This window comes from Rhineura floridana, chromosome 3, assembly GCF_030035675.1.
Source record: "Rhineura floridana isolate rRhiFlo1 chromosome 3, rRhiFlo1.hap2, whole genome shotgun sequence".
NCBI classification, from domain to species: domain Eukaryota; kingdom Metazoa; phylum Chordata; class Lepidosauria; order Squamata; family Rhineuridae; genus Rhineura; species Rhineura floridana.
Genome location: NC_084482.1, coordinates 229,386,281 through 229,401,218, shown reverse-complemented (window position 1 = coordinate 229,401,218; position 14,938 = coordinate 229,386,281). Strand labels below are relative to the sequence as shown.

General features: G+C 45.2%; 1 protein-coding gene across 1 annotated transcript in view; it reads right to left on the bottom strand.

The window, feature by feature from the left end:
* LOC133381806 (zinc finger protein 345-like) overlaps positions 1–14,938 on the bottom strand; it is a 44,226-nt gene that overhangs the window by 15,693 nt on the left and 13,595 nt on the right. Inside the window, exons 2-4 of the mRNA XM_061621278.1 lie at positions 3,312–3,389; positions 2,169–2,252; positions 1,503–1,592 (exon numbers count right to left, since the gene is read on the bottom strand). Coding sequence (XP_061477262.1) covers positions 1,503–1,592; positions 2,169–2,252; positions 3,312–3,389 — 252 coding nt within the window. The remainder of the gene's footprint in view (positions 1–1,502; positions 1,593–2,168; positions 2,253–3,311; positions 3,390–14,938) is intronic.

The following is a 14,938-nucleotide window of genomic DNA, read 5'->3' as shown; positions in this document are numbered from 1 at the left end:
TGAAAGTAGTTGAGATAAACTATATTTTTCTCGGCAGCTCTCAATAAACACACTTACCAGAATCAGCCTGACGAACGCGTTACTGACTACTTGTATTCCTTTGAACAAGACCAACGTTATCATCATTTTGAAAAAAATTGAAACAAGCATGTAATAACAACATAATGACAGAAAAACGTTTGTTCTCCCCCCAAAAAATAAAACTGTATGTTACAATTTTGAATAGCATGTTAAGTAATTTCAATGTATATCCATCTCTTTCAGCCCCTGATGAAGGCTAGATTTGATTAGCCAAAACGCGTTGGGCTTTTTACACATTTTAATTGCATAAACGGAATAAAATTGTGACTTTTTATCTTTTTCTTTTGTCATTCTGGGGACCTCCCTCCAACCGCTTGTTATATTGAATGACATCCACCTTTTTCCACCCCCTTTTATTGGAAACAGTAAGCTGCTGTGTGGAAGAAGCTCCTCGAAAAGAAAATGGAAATGGACTGCCTTCAAGTCGATCCCCACTTATGGCAACCCTATGAATACGGTTTTCATGTTAAGCGGTATTCAGAGGTGGTTTACCATTGCCTTCCTTGAAAAGTGAGCTACACATTTTCAAATAAACCAATAAATATGCTGTAGAATGTGTCTTGGGTTTAAAAAGGGTTCATATAAAAACCTGTGCAAAACTTGAGCTGTGTGGCTTTGCCAGATAATATCTGTGCTGATGAGCTTCTAGCTCCCTTTGATGCAGGGCTTAATGAGAAGCAAGGCCCACTTTTCTTCAGAGGGGCTCATTTTTACAACTAATGCTGAATTTGGCTTCAGGCAGGTGCAGCTTTGCAAGATCTCAGCTGCATGACTGCGAGACAGGGACACTCTTGCAGAGCATGCATGGCCTCGCTTTTACTTTGGGCTTCAAGGAAATAAAATCCAAGAGCTGGAGAGGTATGAAGAAGCCCTCTTCGACTGTCTGCCCCCTTTCTTAAAGGAAGGACCAGCCATCAAGTAGTCTGCAGGATCCACAACCAGAAAAAGGAGTCTGTGGTACAAATAGTCCCTGACAACGCAAGCGAGTAACCAAAAGTACACACACCACAGAGAATGGGAAGAAGAATCCGGTGCTGCTGCAACTATTAGCTATTCAAATTTTAATAGTCTTTAACTTGGAAATTAAGTGACAAATATACATGTTTGGGACAGAAGCTTTAGGTTTGAATGTTTGGGGCTCCTGCATTCCAAAATTCTTCTTAAGATCAATGGTCCACAGCCCTGCCCAGAATCCTTGGAGGGATGGGACCATTTCATCCTTCGCAACCGAAGGTCTGTGGATAAAGAGAAACTCTGAGGAATGAGATGTTGTGTGATTTTTAGGTGCAGAGGAATGCAGAGAGAAAAACCATGAGAAAAACTGGTAGCCTAATGGGTCAGTCTGCCCTGGATGACATTATTCAGGAACAAGAGGGGTGGGGGGGGAATCTTCAGTTCCACAAAGGGCCCCTCAGCACTACCTGCTGATGTCTCTGCCTCCTCTTCTTTGAGACCCTGGATAAGTGGATCTTCTTCTTCTCCTCCTTCCCAACAGGAAATGAGGCCTAGCTCTTTCAAGGAAACACACAAGTTACTTTCGGCTACAAAACTAGCTGGGTCTCCTTCAGACTGTCAGGATCCGGAAGCCAAGCAGATATTTTAATTTGGGGAATCTCTCAGTGGACGGAAGGGGAACTTCCACCTGATGGCCAACCTTCCTCTTTACAACATGAGATGAGCTTGATCAAACCAAAGTTCTATCTAGTCCAGCATCTCCACAGGGCCTGAATCGATGTGTATGGGAATCCCACAATCAGTCCTAATAATACTAATACAATTTATATCCTGCCCTTCCTTCCAAAGGGAATCCAGGGGGGCAAATAAATGATGAAGCACCAAAATCACTTTTAAAACAAAACATCTTAAAAAAACAAGGAGGACAGAAGGCCACAGACATCCTGACTTGTAGCCCTTGAGAGCCTTCTCTTCCATGCATTTCTCCAGCTCCCATTCAAGCCATCCGAGATGTCCACCAGGAGAACTCACCGCCTGATGGGCGACTCTCCCCTCGATGACATTACTCAGGAACAGAAAAATGCTTCCATCCCCAGACCAAAAGAGACTCCACAGCACAGCTAAGCACCAACCTGCTGAGGTCTCCTCCTCCTCTTCTTTGACGACCTGGATAAACAGACTTTCTCCTTCTTCCTTACAGGAAGCGAGGTCTCGTTCTTTCAAGGAAACAGACAAGAGAAGTTACTTTTAATCACAACATAAAAAGTCAGGGATTCCATATCAAACAATTTCTACAAACTTAAAGCTAAGAGGAGCAAGAATTTTGAATTTCAACATTTTGATTTTTAATTCTGGGAGCGGGACAGGAAGAACCCCACTTAGAATCGAGGTAAAAGGATGAGATCCCTTGCCACTGTGGATGTACATTACCCCAATAAATGCCTCACCCATTCAGAAGTAAGCTGCACTGAGTCCAATGGGACACCCTCCCTGGTAAGTGCATTTGGGCTTGCAGATTAAATTATACCAGGTGTAGGGATCCTGCGGCTCTCCAGATGTTGTTGAACTCCCATCACCCATAATCATTGGCTATCCTTGCAGGAGCTGATGAAATTTGCAGTTTACCAACGTCTGGAGGGCCAAAGGTTCCCCTCCACTTTTTAGGGGGTCACCATATTATTTTATATTAAAGGGCTGGGGCCAAGGGGAAGGAGGGGTGCGGTCCGAGGAAGAAAGGGAAGGAATAAGGGCCTCATTGATACCCTGTCCTCAAGACCCCCCCCCAAAAAAAGCCTGGAGCCAGCCTGGCCCATAGGGGCCAACTAGACACACATGGGAGGCCCTCAAGGCAGAGAGCAAGGCAAGAGTGCATCTCCTGCTGCTGTCCCCAGTTCCGGAGGTGGCCCATAAACATCAGGACTGGTGGCCCTTGAGAGCTTTCCCTTCCATTTATTCATTTATTTATTTAGATTTATATCCCACCCTTCGAGTAGGAGCCCAGGGTGGCAAACAAAAACACTAAAAACATTCTCAAATGCATCATTAAAATCAGGCTTTAAAATATATTAAAACAAAAACATCTTAAAAAGTAATTCCAACAGACACAGACTGGGCATGAAGCCATTTTTCTTAGCCCCTTTTAAAACCATCCGAGATGTCCACCAGGAGAACTCACAGCCTGATGGGTGACTCTCCCCGGATGATATTACTCAGGAATGGAAAAATGCTTCATTTCTGAGACTAAAAGAGGCTCTCCAGCACAGCTAAGCACCAACCTGCTGAGGTCTCCTCCTCTTTGGGAACTTGGATAAGAAGATCCTCTCCGTCTTCCAAACAGGAATTGAGCTCCGATTCTTCCAAGGAAACAGACAGGACAATTACTTTTGACCACAAAATATTCAGCCATTCCAAGTCAAGCCATTTGCAGCTAAGAGGAGGGATTGTTTGTTAACTCCTGCACCCCCTGAAGAGGACAGGGCCGTGTGGTCCCAGCAGGGTCAGCCTGGCACTTGGGAACATGCGCTCACTGGATATGACGCCCAACCTGAACTGCCTGATGGGGAGGGCACGGTGGAACTCAGACAGCCCAGCTGTTTTCATTTGGACAACATCATCTCGTCACAAAGAGAGTGAAAACCAGCCCTGGGAGCTTCGCCCTCCTCCTCCTCCAAAAGGGAGCCAAGGCTGTGCTTCCCATTTACACTTCTGGAGGAAACCTTTCTCCATGCAGATTAAGAGTGAAGCCACCGCAAGATATTTGTGTAGCCAGAAATGCTCCCATAAGCTTTTCAAAGTCGTAGCTTGAGAATATATATGCAAATATGAATGCTGGCTTCAGGAAGAGACAGAAAAGGGCCAGAGTATATGGTTTGGATCTCTGGAAGGGAAATGATGGTGTGTTGCATATAAATAAATGCTCCTTTCCTAAAAGCATTTTCTCTGAAAAACGTCCTATTGATTTTGATGGAGTCAACTTTGACGCAAGCATATTTGGGACGGCAGCTTAATTTTAACTTCCAGTTTATGATTCAGTTATAATTTGCATATCGAAAGGGCTCCAGCAATGGGGGTGGTGGGTGGGGGAGTGAGAAATTTGTCAGAGAGAGTGTTTCTCCCCCCACCCCCTACTCCCCATAATCCATCTCTGGTACCAACCATGCAGATGCTGAATTAGACAAGATATGCAAACGCACATAAAGTGAAGGTCTAAGTCAGTGGTTCCCAACCAAGGGGCCGTGAACAGTAAAGAAATGAATTATTTTGTTTTAAAAAAAGTCTTCACTCCCTCGACACTGTCTGCTTTCTGCTGCCGCTGCAGACGACACCTCCCCCTTGCTCCAAACGAGAGGGGAGGCCTTTTCCTGAAGTGGCAGAGCATCTTCCACGCGCACTAAGGGCAGGCATCTGCCTATAAAATACATGGCAGATGCCAAAGGACGCTGAGGGTGGAGCTATCAGGAAGAAGAGGGGACTACTATCACTGATTCATGTCTCCTTGGACTGCCACTACTGGCAACGCCCTTGCTTAGAATGAGAGGAGAGGGCTTTTTGTGAAGCAAAAAGAAGCAAGCCTGCAAAGAAAGGCTGCTTTCCCCCTTCCTTCCTGGCAGCCAGCCTGCCCCGTGGGGTGAGGGGGTCACAATTTTTTTTCAGCTCATAAAGGGGGTCCCATGCTCATAAAGGTTGGGAACCACTGGTCTAAGTCATAGTATGATTCTGAAAAATATATGTAGAAAGGAATGATGGAAAATATAGTCTATGGCTGAGTACGGAATAATGTCCAATTTCTAATGCACATGCAATTTTCCACACAGAGTGTGATGTGAACTGCTAGCTCTGTAGACAAGATGTACATACACTCCGAATGACAACACAGCAATAAACGGCAGAGGTGTGCTAATACAGAAATATAAAATGCAAAGATAAAATGCACAACACATCTCAAATAATTTGCCAAAAGCGTTTCGACTTGAAGCAAGTCTTCTTCAGTGGCATCTATCTGGAGAGCTTCTCCAGAGAATCTTCCTCAACCGAAACGTACAACAATATGCGGAATCCAGCAACATTCTTGAAGGAACTGCACTAGGGCTGTCTTGAGAACTGGCAAGGACTTCAACTCCAACGCATGAGGGCAGGATCCAGGCAGGCACCGGTCCTGCTCACAGACTTGATTCTGCAAGCTGCCACCTCCGCCGCTTCCTAGGCCCCAAAGGCATAAACTGGGCAGAGGGAGGGAGGGAGGGAGAGGGAGAGAGGACTCTCCCAAGCGCCAACAAAGCAGCAATTCCCACTGTGGAGTTTGGACTACAGCTCCCAGAATCCCTGATAGGGAACTGACTTTCCACTCCACGCATCATTGGCGCAAATGGTCTTCAACATCTATCAGTCATGAAAACGTGTCTCCTTACTGAAAGAGGCTCCAATCTCATAATTCTCCTCCATGGCTTCCCTGTGCGGAGCGCTGTGGCCCGGATCCAGGAGACCCACTCCTCCTCCGTGAAATGCACAGCTGCTGCCGCCTCCTCCTCAAAGGTCACCGGATCCTGGAAGAAGAAAATGCCCTCTGCTCAAGAGACGGCCTCTTCCACACAGACCATTGCGTCCACCTTGAAAGGGGAAGGGGCAACAGGGTGTGCTTGAATCATTCACAGCATTCAAAGAGCTCCTCCCACGTGTCAGAGTTGGATCCTGAGGCGAGGGCCCAGTAAGGATTCGGCCTGCACAGCCAGAAAGGTTTCCCACGGCTGGTTTTGAAACTGGAGGGCTGTGGACGCCGTAAGCAGAAAGGGCATTTACCTTGACCCATTCCCCAAAAGAGCAAAACTCTAGCCTCAAATCCAGAACTTCTCTACACAGCCATTTAGGTGAAGGACATTTGCCTTGCATGCAAAGAGTCCTGGGTTCAATTGCCAGCAGCATCTCCAGGCAGGGCTAGGAAAGGCTCCCTGCTTGAAAACCGGGACAGCAGCTGCCAGTCAGTGCAGACAATACTGAGCTAGGTGGACCAAGTCAACATAAGGCACCTTCCTCTGTTTCCACAAAGCTCACAAAAACACAGCCAATTTTCAATAATATCATCCCTGACCACTCTTCCCAGTTCCTGAAGCAAATGACTTTCTGATGATTACTTTATAATGAAATAAAACTGGCCTCTTCTCTAAAGTGAGCAGCTGGGGTGCAAAGCGGGAGGCTGACACCACTCTTGCCTACCTTGCAGGGCTGCAGTTTGGACGACTGAGATGAGCTTATTTGCTGGCCACACGTTTATTCAGACCTTCCTCCAAGGGCCCCAGAGTGGGAAATGTAGGTTGATTTCCCCTCCCCAAACTTCAGCAGCAGCAACGATGTTGTAAAGTCAGGAAGGCAAAGAGATGATTGTCCTAACGTGCGTGCGTGCATGTGTGTGTGTGTGTGTGAGAGAGAGAGAGAGAGAGAGAGAGAGAGAGAAGAGAGAGTCTACAATGGAGGAGTAAGGTTTAAGGAGATCCCAATAAGAGGCAAAGTGCATTTGTGGGAGAGGGTAAGGACTGAGCTGGGGGTTCGGCTGGATGGTCTTACAGGCCCCTTCAACTCTATGATTCTAAAAAAGGTGTGTTTCCTCCCAGGAACTACCGCAGTGCAGAAATGGGCTCACAGAAACACACTGTGGAGAGAATGAACAATAAAACAGCCCCCGTTTGTATGTGGGGAAAATATTGCTCACTTATTCGCTTGCTTACTCTCTTTTGGGGGATCTGCTTTCTTGTCCAAGGCGTCGGGGGAGGGAACACCTGCTCTTGCTCCCCTTTTGTCCTCACACAGCAGCCCAGCGAGGTAGGCCGGCTTTCCTAGCCCCGACACCCGGGGGTCTCCTCTGCACCAGGGCGTCTCTTCCCACCCCCACTCCTGGGCGCTTCAAAGAGGATCGTGCAATGGAAGCGCTGCAGCTGTTCGGCCCCCAATGTTGCAGCTGGGTTGCATGCATGCGACCCCCCCCCATGAATTCCCGGGGGAGATGTGGGGGGAGGATCTCCCCCTCTTTCCAGCCCCCAAATGCAAACTCCTGACCATTTCTCAGCCCCACTGCTGCACCTCTCTCTTTGTCTTGTCCTCTCCGCGATCCAGCCTCCTTCCTCCTCCTCCTCCTCGGAAATCAATCAAGCCTGTTTGCTTTCCTGCTTCACTCTTATCTCCCTCCCTCCGTCCCTCCCATTGTCATGACAACATCCTGCCTCTCTAGGAAACAGAGCTCACTTCCTTTCCCCGCTGGAGGAATGAATCTCAGCTGCGCTCTGGGCAAACGTCTCGCAGGCTCTGCCCCTTGTGCAAATCCAGGGCGCAGGCGCGGAGGTTCCTGCTTCGCCCTGTCGCCAAAGCGCTTTTTGCAAACAGCGTTTCCATGGTTTCTCCCCTGCATGCATCCTTTGATGTGACCGTAGCAGGGAGAGGCGACTGAAGCTCTTTCCACACTTGGAACAGGATTACATATATCTGTAAACACACACACACACACACACACCCCTCCTTGCCTTCCTGACCTTACAACATGAGGGGGAGATTGAAGCACACCCTGTTGCCCCTTCCCCTTGCAAGGTGGACGCAATGGTCTGTGTGGAAGAGGCCGTCTCTTGAGCAGAGGGCATTTTCTTCTTGCAGGGTCCGGTGACCTTGGAGGAGGAGGCGGCAGCAGCTGTGCATTTCACGGAGGAGGAGCGGGTCTGCTGGATCTGGGCCAGAGAGCTCCGCGCAGGGAAGCCATGGAGGAGAATTATGAGATTGGAGCCTCTTTCAGTAAGAAGACACGTTTTCTTAACTTAAGAGAGAGAGAGACAGAGGGAAGGTGCCCTCCAACTTTTAAAGTACCTGCGGAGGGTAAATGAACATCTTGTAGTAATATACAGTGAAGTGAACGCTGTAAGTCATTTGAGTCAATTTATATTTATTTTTCTTGGTTTTTATTACGCGCTTTTTTCACTGTCCAACTTTCACATCCACACACAGAGGTCGGGAATACCATGGTCTGCATGATCCCGACTTGGTGTTCAGTGATACATCTTTGCATTTGAGGACATTTTTTCTAGTTCTCTCATAGCTGCCCTCCCCAGTCCTAGCCTCCTTCTGATTTCTTGACTATTGTCTCCATTTTGGTTAATGACTGTGCCAAGGTATTGATCCTTGACAAGTTCAATGTCCTCATTGTCAACTGTAAAGTTACATAAATCTTCTGTTGTCATCATTTTAATCTTTTTGATGTTCAGCTGTAGTCCTGCTTTTGTGCTTTCCTCTTTCACTTTCATCAGCATTCGTTTCAGATCATTACTGGTTTCTGCTAGTAGTATGGTATCGTCTGCATATCTTAAATTATTGATATTTTCCCTCCAATTTTCACATCTCCTTCACCTTGGTCCAATCCTGTTTTCCGTATGATATGTTCTGCGTATAGATTAAATAAATAGGGTGATAAAATACACCCCTGTCTCACACGCTTTCTGATAGGAAATCAATCAGTTTCTCCATATTCTGTCCTTACAGTAGCCTCTTGTGCAGAGTATAAGTTGTTCATTGGACAGTCAGCTGCTGTGGGACCCCCATTGCTTTTAAAGCATTCCATAGTTTTTCATAATCTACACAATGAAAGGCTTTGCTGTAATCTATAAAGCACAGAGTGATTTCCTTCTGAAATTCCATTTTCTGTTCCATTATCCAACACATGTTTGCAATATGATCTGTGGTACCTCTTCCCTTTCTAAATCCAGCTTGGACATCTGGCATTTCTCTCTCCATATAGGGCCAACTTATCCATTAGGCACAGTAGGCACAGTGCCTAGGGCCCATGATACATTTAGGGGCCCATAAAAATGTTTTAATTTATTTTAAAATCAGAAGAAAAAAATAAACTTTTAGGGTCGAACAAAATGTTTTACTATTTTTCTCACATCAGAAAAAAATGAAACTTTTAGGGCCCACAAAAATCTATTAATTTTTGCCTAAAACAGAAAATAAAATAAAATGTTGAAGTATTTACAGTTATATAAAAATAATTTTTAATATTGATATTGTTATGGTGGGAGGGGCCCACGAAAGTCATAATGTGGCCCTGGCTCCATATATGGTAAGAGTCTTTGTTGTAGAATCTTCACATTTCATGAAATACTAGAAGCCAAATACTTTGTTGTTCATGCCAAAAAGGCAAAGGCCAGTCCCCAAAAGATGCCAGAGCAGGTCAATTCTTAGGGATTAGCTCCGTTGGGCAAGTGGCGAGAGCCCCCGGATGGTCCTGCCAGATCTGGCCAGTGGCTCATGTAGTCCAGCGTCCTGTTCTCACAGTGGCCAACCAGGTGCCCCAATGGGGAGTCTGCAAGCTGGACGTGACCTCAAAGACGACGCTCTCCTTCTGCAGATCCCAGCAAATGCGATTTGGAAGCGTTCTGGCTAGGCTGGCCCACCTTTACCTGTGCTGTTCTCTACATGACTTCCTTCCATTGTAAACTGATATGCTCAGGGAAGCTGACCTGCCTCTCCTCCTTCTGCCTTTCCTCTCTTCTCTTCTCTGACTGTCCAAGAGAGAGGAGACATCTTTGTCTGAGCCATGAGGGCAACTCCCAAGCCTGGGTGTTGCACCTCCAACTTAGTTAGATAGAAGTAGGTATGCCTTTCCTATCTACTACTTTTACACTCTGGTCCTCAGAACGCAATAATACCATCAATAGCCCGCTGTAATGAGTTTGCGAGACATTTCCAAGACAAGATCATGAACATCCGCCGGGACCTTGACTCCAATATTGTAACAGTTGAACCTAATGAGGTGTCCAGAGCACAGCCTTGTCCTGTTTTATTGAATTTCAGTTGGTACAGCTCGAGGATGTGGACAAGGTGCTTGGACAGGTGCGGGCGACCATTTCTGCTCTGGACCCTTGCCCCTTGTGGCTAATAAAAGCTAGCAGGAATGGAACAGCCGGATGGGCCAAGGAGGTGATCAATGCCTCTTTATGAGAGGGAGTGGTACCACCCTGCCTGAAACAGGCGGTGGTGAGACCGCTCCTAAAAAAATCCTCCTTGGACCCTGAAAACCTTGACAACTATAGACCGGTAGCAAATATTCCATTCCTGGGCAAGGTTTTAGAGCGTGTGGTCGCTCGCCAGCTCCAGGCTCTCTTGGACGAAACTGATTATCTAGATCCATTTCAATCGGGCTTTCGGCCGGGGTTTGGTACAGAAACAGCCTTGGTCGCCCTGTATGATGACCTGTGCCGGGAGAAAGACAGAGGGAGTGTAACTCTGTTGGTTCTCCTGGATCTCTCAGCGGCTTTTGATACCATCGACCATGGTATCCTTCTGGGGCGTCTTGCGGATTTGGGAGTTGGAGGCACTGCTTGGCAGTGGCTGCGCTCCTATCTCGAGAATCGTCTCCAGAAGTTGGTGCTTGGGGAGCATTACTTGAATCCCTGGGTACTCCAATATGGGGTCCCGCAGGGTTCAGTTCTGTCCCCCATGCTCTTTAATACCTATATGAACCCGCTGGGTGAGATCATAAGGAGATTTGGAGTGCGTTTCCAGCAATATGCTGATGATACGCAACTCTACTTCTCCTTTTCATCTTCTTCAGGTGAGGCTGTTGATGTACTAAACCGCTGCCTGGCCGCGATAATGGACTGGATGAGAGCTAACAAACAGACTCAATCCTGACAAGACTGAGATGCTGTTGGTGGAGGGGCTCTCTGCCCAGATGGATGATGTCCGACCTGCCCTAGATGGGGTTACACTCCCCCTAAAGGAGCAGGTCCGTAGTTTGGGGGTCTTATTAGATCCGCTCCTGTCACTGGAGGCTCAGGTAGCCTCGGTGGCACGGAATGCGTTCTACCAGCTTCGGCTGGTGGCCCAACTACGACCCTACCTGGACAGGGAGAACCTCGCCACAGTTATCCATGCTCTGGTAACCTCTAGATTGGATTACTGTAATGCACTCTACGTAGGGCTACCTTTGAAGACGGTTCGGAAACTTCAGCTGGTGCAGAATGCTGCGGCCAGAGTTCTTACTGGGACAAAGAAATTTGACCATATAACACCTATTCTGGCCCAACTGCACTGGCTACCAATATGTTTCCGGGCCAGATTCAAAGTGTTGGTTCTTACCTATAAAGCCCTAAATGGCATCGGACTGCAATACCTGGCGGAACTCCTCTCCCACTATGTATCTACCTGCTCGCTGCTCTTGACGTCAAAGGCCCTTCTCCGGGTTCCAACGCATAGCGAGGCCTGGAGAGCAATAACTAGAACTAGGGCCTTCTCAGTAGTGGCCCCCGAATTATGGAACGACCTCCCTGATGAGATACGCCTGGCTCCTTCTTTGTTATCTTTTCGGCGCCAGGTAAAGACCTACCTCTTTGCCCAGGCTTTTTAAATTTTAAATTTAAATTTTAAATTTCAAAAGTTAATTTTAATTTTTTTGTTGCAATCTTGTTTTCACATATGTTTTATAGTGTATTTCATTTATAGTCACTTGTATTTTAACCTGTTTTTATTGTTGTACACCGCCCTGAGAGCTTATTGCTAAAGGGCGGTATAAAAGCACAATTAATAAAATAAATAATAAATAAATAAATACTATGTATTTCTATAAATAAAGGAGCTTTTCTTATTTTACTAAGTCTGAAGTCTCAGTGATCTCTTTTTTTTCATTAATTTTTATTCAAATTTTCAAAAACAAAACAAAAAAAAGAACAAATCAATAACCATTACAATAAAAACTATCGACTTCCGATTTGTCGTAGATCAGCTATAGGTCTGTTATATAACAAACCTGTCTCTTAACAAAATTATACAATCACCTTCCTCCAGTGGTTATCTTAATTGGTATCAAATCTCATTAACATCATTTTATTCTTTCCACAAAAAGTCAAAGAGAAGTTACTAATCCTTGAGATATATATCTATCAATTTTTCTCCAAATAGACATGTCAATTAATCCATCTCTTCAGGTCTACTAAGTCCAGTAATTTCAATAGCTCTTCTCCCATTCTCCCATTATCAGTGTTGATTCCATCTTCCATCATCCATCTTTGCACACCCAATAATCTTGCTGCCATAGTCATATAATAAGAGTCTGATAGGAATTTCTTTCACAAATATTTCCTTGCCATCAATTCTGAATGTATTACTGAAATGTTGTTGTAAAATTGTATCTCTGTTCCTCTTTTTTACAGAATGTACTAGCACATCTCTTGAGAGTTTTTCCATTGTCACATATCTGGAATTAATTCTATAAACTTTCTCTATTTCAAGTTCCATCGAATCCTTCCAATCCAGAAATTTTTTCGAGCCGTTGATATCTTTATCTCTAATCTCTTCACCAATTCCTTCAGGGACAGCGCTGAATTACTGAACAGTAATTTTTGTCTTTAGGATCCATCACAACCATAAAATCCAAATCTTTTTCCAGGTCCATATTTGATAAATCTATTCCAATCTCCAGGGCTTGAACCTTCCCTTTGATCTTTCTTTCATCTTCTTTTTCTTGTCCAGTTATAGAATCCTGAATTTCTTTCAGCTCCTGTCTCATTTTGCCAAATCCAATTTTCATCTCTTGTCTGTTCTGTCCCAGCTCTTGTTTGGTTAGCTTAATCTCATTCATTATTTTCTGAAACATATTTAGAGAGAGAACCCCTTCCTGAACATCCAGGGTCTCAGCCATCTTCTTGATTGTCATTCTTAAAACCAAAAGAACAAAACCCCTTCAATTCCAATATAGTCACTATTCTCAAGCCAAGAACAGTTTATTTCTTTTTCCAGTCACAAATGAGTTAATCTTCCAAGCCAGACGACATCACCCTCTAGACAGCACGAACTGCCTTTATCTCTTATACGTCCAAAACAAATTTAGTTCACAGCGTCCAAATGATTAGTGGCATAGAGAATAAGCAGATTCGCCAAAAAAAAGTAGACCAGAAAAAAATAGTCCCAAACATGTAATATTCAAATATCAAATAAATCAAAAAAAAATTTCTCTTTAGATTAGATGCCTCTCATCCGTTTATATCTTTATAATGCCAATTCTGTGCCAGCTTTTTGCAATCAAAAACAAAGATAGGCTATTTCGGTTTCTTCCTCCTTAATTCCGTATAAGAAAGAGAAAGTTATAACTCACCCAGGATTTCTTTGTTGCTAATTCTTTGACAAATCTCTTTTTGCTTTAACGATGACAAACTGATAAGAAATAGACAGGAGGATGCTTGCCTGTTAATTTCCGTTTTTCTTTGGAGAAAAAAAAAACGGCTCGCTTAATCAGTTAGAGCTTTGATTGTAGTCCCTGGCTACGTCCGGCGCTGCTGGCTTCCTTCTTTCATAGGCAATCCTAATGAATTCCAGTCCCCAACAAACACAAAGAAGCTTTGTGGGTGATCTCTACGTTTCTCCCTTGCCTGAGAGAAAATTTTCCCCAGTCAAAAAATCTGACTGGTTTTTAAAACTGAAAAAGCTTCCTCTGAGACGGGAGCTCGTCCCAGAGGCAGCACAGGCAGAGCGATTCCTCCTGGGAAGTCCCTGAAGTCTCCGTGATCTCAATGCAGGGTAAAAGCCTGCTTTCTTAGGCAAACACACACGCTGGCACACATGCAGCTCAGACCGTTAACAATCTCTGCATATATACAAATTTACATACCAGAAATATCACAAGCAGGGAGATTTTGTATAGTTTGCCTACAAATAGTGCCCCCACCATCCCAATTCTAATACCTTCCAGTCTGAAGCTGGGGAAATTTCTTGTATTTTAAAGAGGAAAGTGATAGACCCAAGTTAGTTAACTAACCCTTGGGACAGCAAAGGTCAGTTCCTCCCAAGTCAAACGTCATTATCCAACCTCATGTTTTTTCATTTGAGATATTTATTGAACGATTAAAGAGTAAAGTGAGTGAGAGAAATATTGGGCTGCACAGAAATAAAAGATAAGAGGAAAATTCCTAAAATTAGTTGCACGCAAGAGTTGTTGGCAGAGTTAGGATGTAAATCAGCAACTGCAGAAATCCTCTGACTGTGGTCTGTATCTGACATGCTTAAATGTAGTGACATATTACAAAAATCTTGATTTCTTTTGCCTTGTATTGTTAAGTTCCCTCCAGACTTCTCTTGTTGTAGCCCTGTCCCTTGTGCCCAGTGCCACCCTGGCTCAGTGCGACCCCGGTGCGTTGGGGGGGCTGATGGTGAGTGCACCGTCACCTCGCTCTCTTCCGGTCCCCACCTGCTTACTTGCCACCTGGGTCAGGGGCCCAAACTGCCTTACAGTGGTCTACTTGGGAGTAGGAGGACTGCCAGCCTCTTTCCCATCTTCCGCATGGGAGCATCTCCCAGTGGGTCTAAGCCAGGGGTTCCCAAGCGGTGGTCTGTGGACCAGCAGTGGTCCATGAGCTTCATTCAGGTAGTCTGTGGCATGTTCACATTGAACATTCATACTGATTTTTCATTATATTTTATCGTATTACATTTTGAATTCTATGGAAATGAAAGAAGTCATAAAAATAAGTGCATTACACTTGCTACAACAGGCTGAGGGATCACGAAGTGCTCTGCCAAGACCATCAGTCATTCTCAAGTGGTCTGTGTGTGGGGGGATTAGGAGCCCCTGGCCTAAGCGGCAGGGAGGGAGACCCCTGACAAACAGTTGAGCTGGAGAGATTGAATCCTATGCCAACTCCGTAATATCTTATGCTGAGAAAATAGCAGAAGTAGCTTATGTTGACCGGAGTAGCGATGTGGTTGGTGGGGATGGCTACCGGATCCAGGCGGATGGCTAGGAGGCCTAGTAAAAAATCTGCTAAAATATGTTACAATGGAATTATGCTTGCTGGTGCTCATATATGTAATAGTCCAGTTGGTGTTATGTTGCATTAGACGCTGTGTGACAAAGATGACTAAGTCTACCACAAAAACT